Source organism: Boleophthalmus pectinirostris, unplaced genomic scaffold (genome assembly GCF_026225935.1).
Source record: "Boleophthalmus pectinirostris isolate CB_2022bp ecotype Guang Dong unplaced genomic scaffold, ASM2622593v1 HiC_scaffold_5, whole genome shotgun sequence".
Classification (NCBI taxonomy): domain Eukaryota; kingdom Metazoa; phylum Chordata; class Actinopteri; order Gobiiformes; family Gobiidae; genus Boleophthalmus; species Boleophthalmus pectinirostris.
In genome coordinates, this window is record NW_026571404.1 from 11,202,825 (window position 1) to 11,216,210 (window position 13,386).

The 13,386-nt window shown below is 38.5% G+C and overlaps 1 protein-coding gene across 1 annotated transcript in view; it reads right to left on the bottom strand.

The window, feature by feature from the left end:
* The window catches only part of plekhh2 (pleckstrin homology domain containing, family H (with MyTH4 domain) member 2), a 42,264-nt gene that overhangs the window by 3,453 nt on the left and 25,425 nt on the right, over positions 1 to 13,386 (bottom strand). Inside the window, exons 11-25 of the mRNA XM_055162647.1 lie at positions 12,916 to 13,075; positions 9,409 to 9,545; positions 9,047 to 9,160; positions 8,810 to 8,896; positions 7,221 to 7,379; positions 6,497 to 6,577; positions 5,229 to 5,405; positions 4,036 to 4,144; positions 3,838 to 3,950; positions 2,626 to 2,805; positions 2,272 to 2,369; positions 1,901 to 2,078; positions 1,198 to 1,353; positions 776 to 873; positions 450 to 591 (exon numbers count right to left, since the gene is read on the bottom strand). Of these exons, the coding sequence (XP_055018622.1) occupies positions 450 to 591; positions 776 to 873; positions 1,198 to 1,353; positions 1,901 to 2,078; positions 2,272 to 2,369; positions 2,626 to 2,805; positions 3,838 to 3,950; positions 4,036 to 4,144; positions 5,229 to 5,405; positions 6,497 to 6,577; positions 7,221 to 7,379; positions 8,810 to 8,896; positions 9,047 to 9,160; positions 9,409 to 9,545; positions 12,916 to 13,075 (1,989 nt within the window). The remainder of the gene's footprint in view (positions 1 to 449; positions 592 to 775; positions 874 to 1,197; positions 1,354 to 1,900; positions 2,079 to 2,271; positions 2,370 to 2,625; positions 2,806 to 3,837; positions 3,951 to 4,035; positions 4,145 to 5,228; positions 5,406 to 6,496; positions 6,578 to 7,220; positions 7,380 to 8,809; positions 8,897 to 9,046; positions 9,161 to 9,408; positions 9,546 to 12,915; positions 13,076 to 13,386) is intronic.

The window sequence follows — 13,386 nt, forward strand, 5'->3', positions numbered from 1 at the left end:
GAAACACACCCACAGACACACTCATCACTCCACGCCGACGAGGAATAAACCGAAAAAGTGAGTGCAATGTGCCACTTCTAGACACAACTGAACAACTGAGTCACTGCGAACACGCCGACAATCCGTTGGTCCCAGACAGCACCCTCCCTACACACCACAACTGAACAAAGCCCAGAGTCACCGTGAACGCCACAAACAAAGTCCCACTGACCCATCCAACTGTTGTGTTTCGTTTAAAGTCCGGTGCGGTTTATTTGTGAAAAAAGTTCGAAAATAGACCATTTATTGACAGTGCATCTTATAATCCAGAGCGCCTAATAGCCTGGAAAATATGGTATACAGTAGATATACTGGGGATGGGAAAGGTGATATTTTACTGTTCACTTGGTTTCAATAATAACGTAACGTAATATTTTAACTTAATATTAGTTAATATTAATCTTTCTGACCTGAGCCAAGAGGGCAGCCATCTCCAGAGCCAGTTCTTTATTAACAGGGAAGTGTCCCGCTACAATCGACTCATTGGTTTGATACGTCAGCAGCACCCGCTCCCGATCCGACTCCCCCCTCGCCTGCAGAGAGAAGTACAGCCTGAAACACAGACGAGAAATCATCAGTCAACTTAATATTTTAAAGTGAAACCAAAATATCAGCATACAAAATAGTTACATTCTAGCTATTTGGCAACAATCCTAGAATTTAGACCTTTTGTAATTGTTTGTATTTGTCAAAGTTAATTAGCTAGTTAAACATTTCATAAATAAATACATGATACCTGTTCTTGTAGGTGAGGCGTACAGTCCTGGTGTTTTCAGACTTTCCAGTGTGCTGTTCCTTAGAGGCCTGCTCCCATTTGGAAATTATGTCACAAATCTATAAAAAAGAAATACAATATACTGTAGGACTTAAAATAAAATATAAATGGAACAGAGGATGCATAAAAGAGAATCTGATGCAGCAGATTAACATTATTATTTTATTTTTATAACTCATTTCTTAAGGTAAACATAGACTCAATGTGATAAAATAAAACAAACAAAACCATTAGAAGAACACAGGGTTAAATCATGCATTAATAAAATGTGTACAAGTATGTGTAAAAGTAAAAATCAACCAAAAAGCTTGAGGATACAGGACAGAGTCAAATTCACCAGATCATGTAGAAGAATTTAGAATTAAAAAAAACAAAACAAAAACCTTTATGGCCCCCTGCAGACAGTGCTCCAGATCACGTCCAGTTGGGTCGTCTGTGTACAGGCTGAACCCGGACAGACCTGTTTTCCTGATCCCCAAATCTTGGTTTAGTCGACTCTGAAACTCATCCACTGTGGTAGACGCATCAAAACTGACCACCTGAAAATACAAGATTTATTTGTAAATTTTATTTGTATAACCTGCCGAATATTGTAAAAATAAACATTTGTATTAAAGTTATTCTTCCTGTAATGTTCCACCTGTATATCTTGCATATTCATTTACATTATTCACTACTCCACAGATCCGACTGGTAATCACAATTAATCACAATTGTATTTTGACTGGATGCATTTTCTGAAGTACCATAATTTCCTCCACAAACAACAAAATATCCTATCCTATTATTAAAATAAAAAATATGCTTTCCACAGTTGATAAAAATGTAAAACCATATCACAAAGCACATACAAACAAATGTTAAGACAAAGCCGTTATTTCCTGGTCCATCAAAACAGCCTCTTAATTTCCAGGTCTAATGTTAACATTAAATTGTAACATTAACTTTTCTCATATGTAATTGTAAATAGTTGAATAGTTGAAACAGTAGAGTGTTTAAATGCAGAATGCGTTCCATCCATAGGTTTTGGCACAATCTTTAAAGTGGGCTATTAGATACATTACTCAAATCTTTCAAGTCTAATACCTGGTAGGTGTTGTTGAGAAAGTGCACGGGGACACTGAAGGGGAGGGAGTGGTGATATGGGTTCCTCAGTAAAATGGACAGGATCTCCATTCGGGACGGCCTGGACTGCCTCTCCCCTTTCTGCTGAGTGCGCTCCATGGACCTCTGGCAGTAGATGGCATATTTACCCACCTCTGACCTGAGAACAGCACAAGTAAAATGATTTCAGACCACTAAAATAATAAAATGAATAATTCTTTAGCATAATACTACTACTTATTAAAGCGTGTATCTAGTCAAGTTTAAGGTTTAACAGGTAGAAAATGCAAGCGCATCACTAAATTTACACACATTTTTTGTACTTAAACCTCTTTTTATTTTTGGAGCAGTACCTCGAGTCTCCGTGTCGTTTGAGATGAACCTGAAGTAACCAAAGGAATGGATGCTGGGGCAGGAACAGTCCCACACACAAGGCCAAAAACTGCCAGCCCTAAAAATACAAAGCAATAAGGCAAAAGTATAATCAAAAAAGGTTACACAAAGTTATTGTTATAAAAAACATTGTACAAAACCAAATCAAATTCAGTAGTTTTGGTCAAAAGTCCTCAAAATGATACTGAAAGTAAAAAGTATAGTGATATGAGGTAATTAAAAAAAAAATATATATATACACAATTCACAGCCCTGACACAATCCAAAGCCATATGCGCCATCCTCTGCCTCCCCCTGGTGGTGAGTGCCTGTACCTGCAGTGGTCCGGCTTGGCCCTGGGGCTGCCTTCTCCTCGTCTGTTTGATGAGCTGACAGAAGAGTTCGTTCTGCAGCTCTGGATGAGCCAAACACACCTGCAGCGCGCTCTGAGCCAGGGACACGTGGTAGTCTATGGCCGGAGCATCGATCGCCACGTTTATGAACAGCTGACAGGTCTGAAAAGAAAAGTGAATAAATCAATAACTTTACAGGACCTGAAGGAGAAAAGTTCCTCAGACACTTGTATCTAAATGGTATTTTCTTTTATTCAAAGCTAATGCAGTTAAGAAAGTAAGTTTTGTTAGGTACATAGATATTTTTAGGCCTAGTTAAATATATTTGTTCATCATTAATAATAACAACAACAACCACCAATCACTCACACATCACATTCATACACACTTTGTTTAAATATTACAGAATTAAGATTACTTAAATATTATTCAGGTAAGAGTAAACCTGGTACTGTTTTAAGAGCTTGTACTGGAAAAAAAATCATTCACCTCCAATGATTTTTAGAAATAAACTTTAAGGTCCTAACTTTAAGTCGTATTAAGCCATGTTAGAATGTTGTTACCTCAAAATGCTCTGTTCCACCTTGTGATGTCATGTAGTGATAGTGTTTCAAGTTAAGTTTTTTTTTTTCTTTTTTTTATTTTATTTATGTGGTTATTTAATGAGACAGGAACAGTGCACAATTTTTACATTAACCTTAACAGGAGAGATGCATTGTCCCAGCTAATTTCCACCTGTAGTCCCTGAGCAGGTTTATTGATTGATTGTATTTTATTGACCTTAGCTATCAACAGTTCTTCCTGGAGACCTGTGTAGCATGTTTTTTGGGGTTCAAGTTCAAATTCAAGTTAGTTCAGAAGAGATTGTCAATTCAAGGTCTGAAATAATCCGAATGATTCTAGTCAAGCTGTTTAAAAACACACTGGAGCACATCCTGTATTACCAAATGACATCACAAGGTGGAACAGAGTGTTTACTTTTCTGTTTGAGTAAATAACTCAGACTAAATAGGCAGGGTTTAAGTGTTGTGTGTTAAGTGTGAATGAAAAAGAACAACTGCAGATATTTTTATGATGTGGAAACACCATTATAATGTAGATCAGAAAATAGCCCTTCAAAGTACAGCATACTGTAAAATTCCTTCTTAGTTGCGCATTTCAAATATGTGTATAGATAATAAAATCTGAGTTCACCTTAAATAGTTTGACAGCCTCAGTTTCCAGAGCCTGAGAGGGCAGTGTGGTGAGAGGAAACATCAGAGCCTCTTTACTGAAGCACAGCTCCGGGTGTCTCCAGATCTGAGAGTCTAAACAAACACAATCAGAAGTGTGAGGTGTTTCGTTTGGAGAATGTATCAGCCTGAATGATTATGTTTAGGTACAATCACTGACTTGGATCTCCGTCGAGTTGGAAGAGTTTTCCCACCAGTTGTTCAAATTCTGTCCCAACTTTGCCAATCATAGACCCGGCTGCTACAGACAGATGGTACAGCCATGCATCCTGTACACAAAAAAATACTTACGTTACTTTAGTTATTATAAGCAAGTAACTCATATTAAACTAAACCTGGACTAGAATGGGACCAAAACCCAAAGGATGATAGAGGTAATGACAATAATATTATTATTATTGTTATTATTGCTATCATTGATTTATGTATATATATATATTTTTATTTTTTTTATTTTTTTGTCTTGTGCGTCTTGTGCAGTTTATTCTGAGATAATGATTTGTATAGAATTTTTAAAGCTTAAAAAAAGAATTTGACCATAATAACCTCCCTTACATGACATTTTTAAGTAACAAGAAAAAACAATTTTACAGTAAAACTAACCAGCAGTTATTCATGCTGATGATAATAACAATTTAAGAGAGGAGTGTCAAACTCATTTTGGTCCGGGGGCCGTATCCAACTTACTTTGATCCCAAAGGGGCCAGATGAGAAAACTCATGGCATATATACCCCAAAAATAGCAATAAGTTCAAATATTTGTGCAGAGAAATGCAAATCTATTACAGAAATCTCTTTTACAAAATATTACATAATGAACAACCTGAAACTTTAAGAAAAATGCAATTTCAACACAAAGTTTTAACAGTAACTTGTATGCAAATAGGAATAAGTCAATTTTTCTTGGAAAATCCTGCACTCGGCTCCACTTTTCTCATTTTTGACATTTTGCTGATGAGGGTGTCACGGACAACAGTCAAAACAATCGTCCTTTAAGAGCATTTGGAAAGAGACAAGTCTTCATTTGTGCTGCTCTGGTGGGAGGGGCCACGTACAGGGGCACTGGAGACACTGCTATGCTAAGCACCGCAGAAAATTACCAATATTTTAATAATCTGGCACCCGGGCCGTATGTTTGACACCCTTGAATTAAGACCAAAGAATCTCATGCAAACTGAACCTAAATGGTTTTAACAATAACATCGCAGATCAACATAAACTCTAAACGTCTATTCTCATATTCACTCATTATCTGCTTTATTTATCTTCTTATGGACAAAAACAACCAATGTGTTTAAAAAATAATAATAATAAAACTTTGAGGACCTATCTAAAATGAAAATCAAGTCTAACCTTCTCGTGTCGTGACTCTATGAGGAGGTAGGTGGGGCCTTGTTCCTGAGGCTGGATGGAGATGGTGAAGTGTGCACCCTGTAAGCTCCGCCCACAAACGCTCAAGTCCTCCGAGTCACGTGACCGGTCCACCTCCTCCACCCGAGCCTCCCACAGCTTGATCTGACCCAGAGGAAACTGCAGAGACAAAATAGTTAAATTCATTGACATCGTCAGCACATTTAATGTAAGTTTCTATTTCTATGTGTCAAAAAAATTGTATTATATTGTCCTGTACAGCAGCAGACCCCAACCTTTTTTTTTACACCACGGACCAGTTTTATGTCCGACAATATTTTGCAGACTGGGGGCGTAAAGGAGCAGGCACAGTCCACGCAGTATATACACGAAAAGATGCAACGTACAGGAGGAGATATAGTCTGTGTGACATGGTTTGGTCCTGGTTAAATCCTGTTTTAGTCCTAGATTAGTCCTAGTTTTAGACCTGGTTTTAGACCTGGTTTAGATCCTGATTTTAGTCCTGGTTTTAGTTCTGGTTGAATCCTGTTTTAGATCTGGTTTAGTCCTAGTTTTAGACCTGGTTTTAGTCTTGGTTTTAGTTCTGGTTTAAGTTTTGGTTTAGACCTGGTCTAGTCCTGGTTAAAGCCTGTTTTACTCTTGTTTTAGTCCTGGTTTTAGACATGGTTTAGACCTCACTTTAGACCTGGTTTAGACCTGGTTTAGATCTGGGTTAGACCTGGGTTAGACCTGGTTTTAGTCCTGGCTTTAGTTCTGGTTTAGTTCTGGTTTAGTCCTGGGGTAGACCTGGTTTAGACCTGGCTTAGTCCTGGTATTACTCCTGATTTTAGTTCTTGTATTATTTCTGGTTTAGTTCTGGTTAAACCTGGTTTTAGTTCTGGTTTTAGTTCCGGTTTAGTTCTCGTTTAGAGGCGTGAGAAACATGGGAGAAGACGCGGGACACACGGGAGGACACATGGTCCGTACAGCGTATGGGAGGAGGGTTCGCTCTTTCGCTCCCTGGTATCAAACGACCCATGGCCCGGTACCAGTCCACGGCCCGGGGGTTGGGGACCCTTACTTTATAGAATAACAAATTGAAGACCGCTGAGCCAGTAGGCAGTAAATTCTGTCAACAAAATAGTTACATGCATACATTTAATTATGCACACAATAATTTTCATGGATAAGAGTTTCTTCTTAAATAACATACATGTATATTATTAAAAATGTGAAAAACAGACACACACGCACATCATATTAACGTTTACCTTGTCTTCTTGACTTCTGAAGTAGTAGAGAGTTTTTCCAATCAGAGCACACCAAACCCTCTTGGAATAACCATGCTTCACCTGCAACACAGAAAATGCTTTAAACTATAATTTTTCTATAGAGCGGTCCACCACCTGCTTATGTCTATGTCCATGAATATTCCACAGTAAGGCATTAGACTCTAACTTATGTTAATATGAATCATAAAACAATAAGAACATGAGGAAATATATGCCTAATATAAATATGAAATTATTATTTTATGATGAATATTTTGCTGGTGTGCATGATACTTAAAAAAGATGATAGACTAAGAAAACCATAAGTACAGAAAAAACAAATATGTGATCCATTTAAAACTAATCAAAGGGGCATTGTGTAACTTTTCTGGTCCATCAAATGCTTTTCTCCATGGAGATGTTATTGCTTTGTCTGGAATGTCTCACAGTGTGGCATTAAACCTTTCAATCTTCATGGAGACCAAAACAGACCAAGTTACAGGTCAGATCTGTGGAGAAGCGACTCTGCTCAGTCAGAATGCCTGTACTTCTAGGTATTTTTGAGCTATAAAACCACCTGCAACTGAATAAATGTAAGATAGAGCCCAAACAAAAAGTGACATAGTGCACCTTTAAACATAAATCAAGATTAAAACTATGAATTCATGTGACCTCATTTATATATTTGTCAGTGTAGTCTTTTGTAAGTATAACGTGTTCTGACCTTGATGAGCAGCCCCTTCATGCCGGGTCGGATGTCAGGTTGAGTGAACAGGGGACTGGCGGCTTTGACCCTCAGGACGCACTGTAAAACTCTGAGCCACTCGTCCAGCAGGTTTGGAGAGTCCGCTTTCAGGTAGTACATGAGCTTCCCTGTCACAATCTGGACATAAATACACAAAAGAAAGGATTATCTAAAGCAGGGATGGGTGAAACTGACAAAATGATTCTCAATATGCTTTCTGAATTCTCTTGATCACAGTAATCAGATCATAATTTTGCCATGGAAAGTGTGCCTGTGAAAGGTCTGTAAATTCAAATACAAATGTACAGAAAGTTCACACACACACACACTGCAAATTTCAGTCTTTTCTAAGCTTTCTATTAGACCAAGGGTTTTCAAATTGGGTGAATGTGAGCCTCCCCTTTGCCCAAAATCCCTTCCACCTGCCACACCCCACACAGGCCTTTGAAGTAAATGCACCTTTTGTGTTCTTGCAATGATGAGTTTCAATAACAACTGATAATATATATTTTTAATAATGTACACTATTTTCATATTTTATTTAAAAGTGTATTCATAAACGATTTCTGCAACAGCAAATAATTTCCAACTTCATGCAGGACTAACTGAGGCGACTTTTAACATCACTGAACATCAGTAGGTCACCAAGACTAAAACCAGGTCTAAACCAGGTCTAAACCAGGTCTAAACCAGGTCTAAACAGGTCTAAACAGGTCTAAACCAGGTCTAAACCAGGTCTAAAGGTCTAAACCAGGTCTAAACAGGTCTAAACCAGGTCTAAATCAGGTCTAAACCAGGTCTAAACCAGGTCTAAACCAGGACTAAATCAGGTCTAAACCAGGTTTAAATCAGGACTAAACTAGGACTAAACCAGGTCTAAACCAGGAATAAACCAGGTCGAAAACCAGGACTAAACCAGGAGTAACCAGGTCGAAACCAGGACTAAACCAGGACTAAACCAGGTCTAAACCAGGTCTAAACCAGGACTAAACCAGGACTAAACCAGCACTAAACCAGCACTAAACCTGAACTAATATTTGACTTGAGAGAGAGAACTCCAAGCCCACGGAGAAGGGTGTCCGCAAAGCAGGATCGGGCGATGGCTGGAGCTCTGCACCGGTCCATTCACCTGCGGCCACCCAACAGTCTATGCGGGCACAACGTCAGGCCCATCCCCATACTCAGTCATGGTTCAGTTCTGGTTTAGTCCTGGTTTAGTCCTCTTTTAATCTTTGTTCAGTCCTGATTTAGTCCTCCTGGTTCAACCCTGGAATCAGTGCTGTTTTAGTCCTGTTTTAGTCCTGTTTAGTCGGTTTAGTCCTGGTTCAGTCCTGGTTTAGTTCTGGTTCAGTCCTGGATCAGTCCTGGTTTCGTCAGCGTGTGTTGCACCTGTTGAAAACCTCTGTATTAGATGGTTTTAACTGTTTTCCAATTATAGACAAGGAATATAATATTAAAAATTGTGTAAACCTTCAATACATTAATTTCATCATAATTGCCCATAACTAATCTATAATGTGTTTTGGTAAGTTGAATTAACATTGTACATGACATGAAAAGGATGTTACCTGTAGTATTTGTTTGCCTTCTCCTCGAGCGATGTTGCTGGAGGCGTTGACCTCAATCTGACCCTGAGGTTTCCTGATCACATCACTCTGAAAAAATACACAGGATTTTTTGACCATTGGCTAATTCAAATTTGTTAAAAACATCAGGATAAATAGAAGTTACAAAAAGGCAGAACATAAGAATAACTGTAATGCCATAATGTTCCAGAGTATGGCATTAGTATGACCTAAACTCACTGGGGACTTGTAGTACAGCAGTTCTCCGTCTTTCAGGACAAACCATCTCCGCTTCCAGGTTTTCTTCCAAGTCTTCACCATTTTCAACAAGTACCCAGACTTCTCCATTGGCTCCTGGAAAATCAAATAACTTTAATGTGCAATTTATTACAAACCAATGAGCCCTTATTTTCTAAAGTTTAATAGAATAAATAAAAGTAAATAGCAACAAAACTCCCTAAGTGGATTTTGTACTGTCCCAAATGTTAAATGTTAATGCCACACACTAAAGATCTGCTTATGCTGGGCTGTGATTACAAATATACAGCAAAAGTAATTTTAATTTAAGTTGCGTAATTATGTAGTAATTACGTTAAACTTACACTCTTGCCGTTGTCGCTGGAGGAGGAGCAGGTTTTGGGCAGTTTTTGTTCGGGTTCAGAGCACTCTGTGTCTGTGCTGTAGGCGTCTGGAGGAATGGCATAGTCGCTCTCTGAGGTCACCGACGACATGGACACCGCTGGAAGACAAGAGCAGACGGAAAAGTGGGATTTATTTAATTACCTATTGCTGGATTTCAGATGACATCAAGATTCTATTGGCCAATAATATTTAATACAGATGGGGGGGCTAGTCGAGACTGTATAAAGAAGTGGAATAACGATGAATTTATTAGGAATAGCGAAATAAAAACAACAGGATAATGTAGAACGGGTTAATCAGAACATTTTAAGACCAAAATGATGAGACTCACTGCAGTAGTTATAGAGAGAGGGTGACAATTTTTCAATGTAAAGTCAAGTGGAGCCAGTGTCGATGGAGCAGAAAATGCCCCCATACTCACTTACTATTAGCAATGTGGCAACTAGTGAAGATGTTTTGGTACTTCAGTAATAGGATTCCTCAGTCTAGTCACTAATAGAAATGATTAAGGGTGTAACAGTACATGTATTCGTGTTGAACTGATTTGGTGCGGGATGTTCGGTTTGGTGCAGGCCTGTGCACGAGTGAGTTTGTGCAATTTGTGTGTGTTTACATTCCGCCATTACATGTGCAGCTACACGGAAGGCTCGGCTCTTTAATATTCTCGTCCGCTGATGGCATGTTTTTTTATGTTAGTTGAAGGACAAACAAGCTTCAAGTAAGGAATAGGAGAAGAAGTCTGTTACTTACTAAAATTACGTTAAGTAATGTTTATGGACCCCGATAGACCATTTGTTGTTGCTAAAGTTAACTTGTCACAGTACACCTTTATGACTACAGTTGTTGCTTGACCATGTATTGATCACTCTGTTTGACATGAGCCTCACACCTGTCATCCACTACAGTGTATCAAAAACTGTCCTTTACTGGGACTCAGTCTCTCAGCCAGAGCTCTGTGTGTTTGTATTAAACCTTCAGAAAATGCTCTTGTGGTCCTCACCTCTTTTCTTATACAGCAACCAGAAAATCATGATATCATCCGTGATTGGAGAATGAATCTATTATGGGGTGGTAGTGGTTCCCAAAGTGCTTTATAGTTAGGGCGTCCTCCGAACCATGTGAATCCTCGCAAAACTACTTTCTTCGCACCCCGGTCCTCACTCTCGCCTTTCGCTGGCATGGAATCTCCGCTATTCCCCCCACCATACCCACGATCTCTGTCCCTAGTGAAAGAGAATTTTCAGTAACTGGGGACATTCTAACTGTCAGCAGATCTGTACTTACTGCAGGACAGTTGTTTTTTCTGCCCAAAAATATGCTAGAATTGTTGGTGCTGCGCTTTACTTTTTGAAAAGTTTTTTTTTACTGTTTACAAGAACTGTATTTTTTATAATATTTCATACTTTTGTTGCTTATTTGAGAATATTTGATTTAACACTATTACCAAGCAGCACTTTGCATTTATTTTATGTTCCTGTTGTATAATGTTAAAACAAATTGTTAGTTTAATAAACACACAAATAAACAACAAGCAAATGGTTCTACATTCTGTTCCCACACTGTACCGAAAATTAACCGGACCGTGACCTCAAAACCGAGATACGTACCGAACCGTGATTTTTGCATACTGTTACACCCCTAAAAATGATCAGGTTCAACAATTGTGCATTTACTATTTGGATTTTTTAGAGGAAAGTACAGTGTAATCAACAGGGAATCTAGAATCTGAACACCACCCATTCTTATGTTTTCTGTGTCCAAAATCGTACATGCCTAAAATCGAGCTCAGTGGATTCAAACGTCCAAAAAAGGAGCACATCTTTGTTTTTCAATAATTCAGCTGAATGCCTTATGGAAGAAATTATTATGAGATATTGGATTTTTTAAACAATCTGACAATTTGAATTTTTTACAGATGCTATTAACACATTATTAAGAACAGTGCAAGGGGAAGTATTGACTGCCATTCAATCTTACCAAGACCAAGTGTGAACTAAACTATTGTGTATGAGATGTACCTTCAAACTGCACCTATAATGTTTTTACTGTCCCGTAAAAGAAACAGTTTCTGAAAAATTGGAAGTGGTGCTGGAAATCAAAGCACCTTTACTGGAGTGGAAAGATCATTAGGAACAGTTAGACCATTGTTCATTCATATTATTTGGACGACGTCTAGTGGAAACTCACAGCTGCAACGCTCTGTGCCATAGGGGAAGGAGTCATAGAAGTAAAAGCAGTAAAAGTTGTAATTACACCACCAGAAACAGAAGTAGTAGCAATGGTAAAAAGTAATACTACAGTTGTAATGGACATAGAAGGAGCCAAAACCAAAATAAATAATAGTAACCAAATCCCCTTGATCCTAAAAATCTAATCTAGCTAGTACTGTCCATAGATATTAAAGTAAGCTGCAATAGTATTAGTATTACTATTAGTATTAGTATTAGTATTATTTTATACCTCTCTTGAGTGACTGTGGGCTGCTGTGTTTGTAGTACTGTGAGTATTTGCTGAAGTAAAGAGCAGCAGTAGTAGTAGTAGTAGTAGTAGTAGTAGTAGTAGTAGTAGTAGTAGTAGTAGTAGTAGTAGTATAATAGTAGTAGTAGCTTATACCTGGGGCTTTTGTCTTTGTAGTATTGTCAGTATTTGGTGAAGTAAGCAGTAGTAGTCATAGTTGTAGTAGTAGTAGTAGTAGCTTGTACCTGAGGCTGTTGTCTTTGTAGTACTGTCAGTATTTGGTGAAGTAAGCAGTAGTAGGCATAGTTGTAGTAGTAGTAGTAGTAGTAGTAGTAGTAGTAGCAGTAATAGTAGTAGTAGAAGTAGTAGTTGTTGTAGCTTGTACCTGAGGCTGTTGTCTTTGTAGTACTGTCAGTATTTGGTGAAGTAAGCAGTAGTAGTCATAGTTGTAGTAGTAGTAGTAGTAGTAGTAGTGGAAGTAGTAACTTGTACCTGGGGCTGCTATTTTTGTAGTATTGTCAGTACTTGGTGAAGTGAGCCACAGATGTTTTAGTAATAGTAGCAGAAGTAGCAGTAACAGTAGTAGTGGTAGTAATAGTGCATTGTACCTACAGCAGTTGTAGTATTAGTATTATTTGATGTGTTTTGGAGTATATTTTTGTTTTTTTGTTTAGATCTTGTTTTGTTTATTTTCTTTTTATGTGTTAAAAAAACCTGTATTATTAGTATTAGTATTATTTTTAGTAGTGCCAGTAGTAGTAGTAGCAGCAGCAGTAGCAGCAGTAGTAGTATTAGCAGTAGTAGCAGTAGTAGCCATATCTGTAGCAGTAGCAAGAGTAGTAGTAGTAGCAGTAGTAGTAACAGTGGTAGTGGTACTGCCTCTCTTGAGTTGGGCTACCTGGGCTGCTGTCTTTGCAGTAATATCAGTAGTTGTTGAAGTAAGCAGCATTTGTACTAGTTGTAGTAATATTAGTAATAGCAGTAGTAGTAGTAGTAGTAGTATATCGTACCTCTCTTGAGTGAGCGTGGGCTGCCCGGGCTGCTGTCTTTGCGGGACCCAGTGGAGGCCTGAGAGCTGCAGACGGAGCCTTCCTCTTCCCCTGAACTCGACGAGTCCTCGGAGCCTGAAGACTCGTCTGTGAACGGGCTGCTGCTCAGGAGGGTGGCTTTCTACAACAACACACAAGACAAAGAGAATGATCACTTTTAACCATCCATCATTTATGTTTTCTGTGTGGAGATGAGACTATATGAGAATTTGTTTCATATCATTTCCCCCAAATTATATGATACACTATGTACTAATGGTAAACTTCAAACCACAGACTGGAAATGGACATAGCTAACCTGCTATCCGCCATGTTCCAAATTGGATGTGAACATGGGTGTGCTTCTGGCTCCATCGACTCCAGTTGACGTTACATTGAAAAATTGTCACCCGTCTCTGCCGTGAGCCTTGTCATTTTGAGGGTTAGAGTTGC